Source organism: Oryzias melastigma, linkage group LG15 (assembly GCF_002922805.2).
Source record: "Oryzias melastigma strain HK-1 linkage group LG15, ASM292280v2, whole genome shotgun sequence".
Taxonomy (NCBI): Eukaryota; Metazoa; Chordata; class Actinopteri; order Beloniformes; family Adrianichthyidae; genus Oryzias; species Oryzias melastigma.
The window spans coordinates 30,945,205-30,950,298 of NC_050526.1; the positions used below are offsets into that span (position 1 = coordinate 30,945,205).

The window sequence follows — 5,094 nt, forward strand, 5'->3', positions numbered from 1 at the left end:
CAGTGAAGGTGACTGAAGTTCCTGAAACGGCACAAAAAACCCGGCATGAAAAACCACAGAGGCGGGGCTTAACCTTGCAGGTAATCCAGTCAGTCGTCTGGTTATTGATCCACATTGACACCCCCAACCCCCCCCATGAAGAGGAGGAGCTGTTTGGTTCTAAGGATGAACAGGAACACAAACCAGGTGAGGCCTCACCTGACGTGACCTCCTGACCTATAGCCGTCTACACAGAAGGAGCAGACCGGTGGTCATGTGACCTGCTGGGTTGAAGGAAGTTCTTATTTATCGTCATTAAAGGCGAATGTGGGATCAACTAACCCCCACCCCCCTTCTGGTTCTGTTTGTCATTATTTTACGTTTAAATAAAGGTTTCCGATGGTTCAACCAGGTACAGTCAGGGTACACAAGGGTGGAATTCCCACAGGTGTAAAGAGCATCACAAAACCAGGGTTCTCTAATGCTGCGGTCACACCCATGTGACCTGTTGTCAGCACGCCGCGCTCACACTGGACAAGCAGGGAGGGGCTTCTCCGCCTTCAGACGTACAGTCTTAGTGTCGTAGAATTCCTGCTGGGAACCAATCGCAGTTCTTCATTTCTCCTTCATGATCAAACGGTTTGTTCTTCCTCTGATTGGTCGAAGTTTAAACGTGCGTTTAATGGCGACGGTGATGCGTGAAAACGACAAAACCTGAAACGTGCATCACATGTTTCTGTAGACGTTTCATTGGTCTGAGGATGCAGCAGCTGCTCTGCAGGATGTGCGGCTGCGCAGACGACAGCAGACGCTTCTGTCTTCAGAACTACCCCATCCTCATTGACATGTTGTTACCCCCCCCCCCACAGCAGAGAAGCTCCGCTTCAGTCCAAACGACCTGCTTTGTAGTTCCTCTGTTTTGGTACTGGGGGGTGGGGGGGGGCATGTTTTATGCAGAGCTCTCCGTCATTATCTGCTGTTCAGAGGAGATGAGACGAGAGCTGCAACTGTCTTCAGCTGCGATAAGGAGGCGCAGAAGAGGAGGAAGAGGAGTCAAGGAGAGATTAGGAAAACACGAGGGGGGGGCAGGAGATGGGGGCGATGCTGCTGAGGGGGGAGATAATTGCCACATGCAGAGCTGGAGAGGCTGAGTGTTGGTGAGAGCGCTCCACTTCAGCGCTCTGCTATTATCTCAGCCAGCAGGAACCTCCCCGTCTGCAGGGCTGCAGTCACGCCGCTGCAGGGATTAGACGGAGCCGCCCACCGCGGGGGGAGTACAACGATGCTTTTAAGAGGGGAGGGGCCGAACACGTGTGACCGCAGCACGCTTCCCACACGCTTAACTGTAATGCTCTAGTCCGGCCCTTCAGGCGCGGCTGCAGGTACCAGCAGTACCGTTCTGGTTCTGGACTTCTGGTTCTGTAGAACAGCAGCGATCCCGCCCCTGCCAATCCTGACAGGGATTAACACAGATCAATAAGGATCAATAGGGATCAATGTAGACAATAGGGATTGATTTGGATCAAAATGGATCAATGTGAATCAATGTGAATCAATGTGGATCAATATGGATCAATGTGGATCATAGGGATTGATTTGGATCAAAATGGATCAATGTGAATCAATAGTGATCGATTTTGGATCAACGTGGATCAATATGAATCAAAGTGGATCAATATGGATCAATGTGAATAAATGTGGATCAATAGGGATCGATAGGGATCACTCCAGATCTTTTGTGGTTGTTTGTTCCATGCATTCTGCTGTCGGTTGAACTCGTCCGGCGAGTTTGGATCTGGTGAACTTTAGGAGAGGCGGTTCCACCGTGATGGAGGATTTGGAACCGAGGATGGATCCACAGCAGACAGAGGATGATGGGGGGGGTCAAACATCTGCTGGGAGGTGATGATGAGGAGCAGCTGATCTTCATCCCTTTCTCAGAACTTGTTCAGTGATTTTCTCTGCAGAGGCGTGCCCCCCCCCCTCCCCCCCGTGTTGGTGTAAACATTTTCAAAGATGGATATCAGCAATTTGCATTCTGCTCCGAACACATTTTTCCTCGCTCGCTGCCACTCAGCCGTCTGTTGTGTGGAAATGGAAATGGGCTGAAGATGGGATCAGCGTGGCGGCCTGGCGGCGTGGGGGGGCTGCAGATGTGCGGCTCCTTGTTTTCTCTGCAGGATCAGAGAGGGGGGGTCACGCCGGAGAGCGGCGACCTCCAGCCTCGGAGACGCTTCATCTTCAGGACGGTTCTCCTCCCTGGAGGCGTTGCTACGGCGACGCTTTCAGAGACTCGCTGTAAAACATCAGATTTTAGAGCTCAAAGTTCTGCATTATTGGGGCCGTTTTACATTGCCCCGCCCATATGACCAGGTGGCTAAGGGGGGCGGAGTTTCCCCTGACCTGAAACCGCGGCAGAAAGGCGTCGTCAGTCTGAACCGTGATGGCAGAAGCCTCACACCAGTCCTCTTTACTTTCAAATTAAAAGCTTCTTTCTGGTTCGTCCGTCCAGCCGTGAAGGTGAACAGGAACCTATTCATGACCTCTGACCCCCCAGGGATGAAACACCTGACCCCCTGCTGCACTGATCCTCACAGCTTATTCAGGACAACCGTGGTACTGTAGCTCAGATTCTGGAGAACTCTTGTGTCGTCTGACTCTCCTCTTACTAACGTCACAGAGACAGCTGGGAGGCCGTGACGATGACATCTTCATGGTGGATTGTGGGTAATCTGTGGAGGTGGAGCGGTGGGCGTAGAAGCTGTGATCTCCAGAGTGACAGTGATGCTAAGCAGGTTTATCAGGAAACACGTCAGTGAACAGAGCTGTTCTCCTCACAGACGACTGCAGGACTTTGTGTTCCTGATACCAGAACCAGATATTCGTTTCACCCGCTTCACCTGCTTTACCCGCTTCACCTGCTTCATCTGCTTCACCTGCTTCATCTGCTTCACCTGTTTCACCTACTTCACCTGGTTCACCTGCTTTACCCGCTCCACCTGCTTCACCTGCTTTAACATCTCCACCAGCTTCACCCGCTTTACCCGTTTCACCTGCTTCACTTCCTTCACCTGCTTCACCTGCTTCACCCGCTTCACCTGCTTTACCCGCTTCACCTGCTTCACCTGCTTCATCCTCTTCATCTGCTTCACCTGTTTCACCTGCTTCACCTGTTTCATCTGCTTCCCCCGTTTCACCTGCTTCACCTGCTTCAGTTGTTTCATCTGCTTCACTCGTTTCACCTGTTTCACCTGCTTCACCCGTTTCACCTGCATCACCCGCTTTACCTGCTTCACCTGTTTTACCCGTTTCACCTGCTTTATCTCTTTCACCTGCTTCATCCGCTTCAGCTGCTTTACCTGATTCTCCCGCTTCACCTGCCTCACCTGTTTGACCTGCTTCACCTGCTTCACCTGCTTGACCTGTTTCACCTGTTTAACCTGCTTCACCTGCTTTAAATGTTTCACCCGCTTCACCTGCTTCACCCGCTTCACCTGCTTCACCTGGTTCACCCGCTTTACCCGTTTCACCCGCTTCATCTGTTTCACCTGCTTTACCTGCTTCACCCGCTTTACCCGTTTCACCTGCTTCACCTGCTTCATCTGCTTCAAATGCTTCACCTGCTTCATCCATTTCACCTGCTTCACCTGTTTCATCTGCTTCACCCGTTTTATCTGCTTCACCTGCTCCACCTGTTTCATCCGCTTGACCTGCTTCATCTGTTTCACCTGCTTCACCCGCTCCACCTGTTTCACCCATTTCACCCGCTCCACCTGTTTCACCCATTTTACCTGCTTCACCTGCTTTACCCGTTTCACCTGCTTTACCCGCTCCACCTGCTTCACCCACTTCACCTGCTTCACCTGCTTCAGCATCTTCACAAGCTTCACCCGCTTTACCCGTTTCACCTGCTTCACCTCCTTCCCCTGTTTCATCTGCTTCACCCGCTTCACCTGCTTTACCCGCTTTACCCGTTTCACCCGCTTCATCCTCCTCACCTGCTTCACCTGCTTCACTTGCTTCACCAGCTTCACCCGCTTTACCTGCTTCACCCGCTTTACCCGCTTCACCCGCTTTACTTGTTTCACCCATTTTACCTCCTTCACCTGCTTCACCCGCTTTACCCGTTTCACCTGCTTCCCCCGCTCCACCTGTTTCACCCATTTCACCTGCTTCACCAGCTTCACCCGCTTTACTCGTTTCACGTGCTTCACCTGTTTCATCTGCTTCACCCGCTTCACCTGCTTCACCTGCTTCACCCACTTTACCCGTTTTACCCGTTTCACCTGCTTCACCTGCTTTACCCGCTTCACCCACTTTACCTGTTTCCCCCTTTTTCATCTACTTCACCTTTTATTTTATCTGCTTCACCCGTTTCACCTGCTTCACCTGTTTCACCTGCTTGACCTGCTTTATCTGTTTCACCTGCTTCAACCGCTTTACCTGTTTCACCCATTTTACTTGCTTAACCTACTTCACCTGCTTCACCTGCTTCACCCGCTTTACCCACTTTACCCGTTTCACCCGTTTCACCTGCTTTACCTGTTTCATCTGCTTCACCTGCTTCACCTGCTTTATCGGCTTCACCAGCTTCACCCGTTTCACCTGCTTCACCTGTTTCATCTGCTTCACCTGCTTCACCTGCTTTACCCGCTACACCTGCTTCACCTGCTTCACCTGCTTCACCCGCTTCACCTGCTTCACCCGCTTCATCCACTTCATCCGTTTCACCTGCCTTACCCGCTTCACCTGCTTCGTTATGAAGCAGGATGAGAACCGCTTCATTAATCTGGTATCTGAATGATCATCATAAGCCTCTTCTAGAACACACGTTGAACAAACAGATTCTAATCTCAAAGACGAGCTGCTGCTGTCAGCAGATTCTTTGGGTCTAATCACAGGAGAACAAAGATGCTTCTGTCAGCGTTTTTAGGCGACTGTTTGTTGATCCTGAACCTATTAGCCAATTATTGCTCTGAAGTTCTCTTCAGCCAATCACGAGGCTGCGCGGCTCCTTCAGGTCAAAGGTTAAAGGTTAAAGTGCCACAGAGACACGCAGCGGCAGCTGAATCAGTTTAGATCATCAGACCAAACAGGAAGTGTCTAAAACAGGGC

General features: G+C 51.2%; 1 protein-coding gene across 1 annotated transcript; it reads left to right on the plus strand.

The window, feature by feature from the left end:
• Positions 1–3,694: 3,694 nt before the first annotated feature.
• On the plus strand, positions 3,695–4,783 carry LOC118599740 (vegetative cell wall protein gp1-like; the record flags this gene model as incomplete). The annotated part of the gene is made up of 1 exon (XM_036215620.1): positions 3,695–4,783. A coding segment is annotated over one exon (1,089 nt), but the record flags the coding sequence as incomplete, so codon positions are not given.
• Between the last annotated feature and the right edge of the window lie 311 nt (positions 4,784–5,094).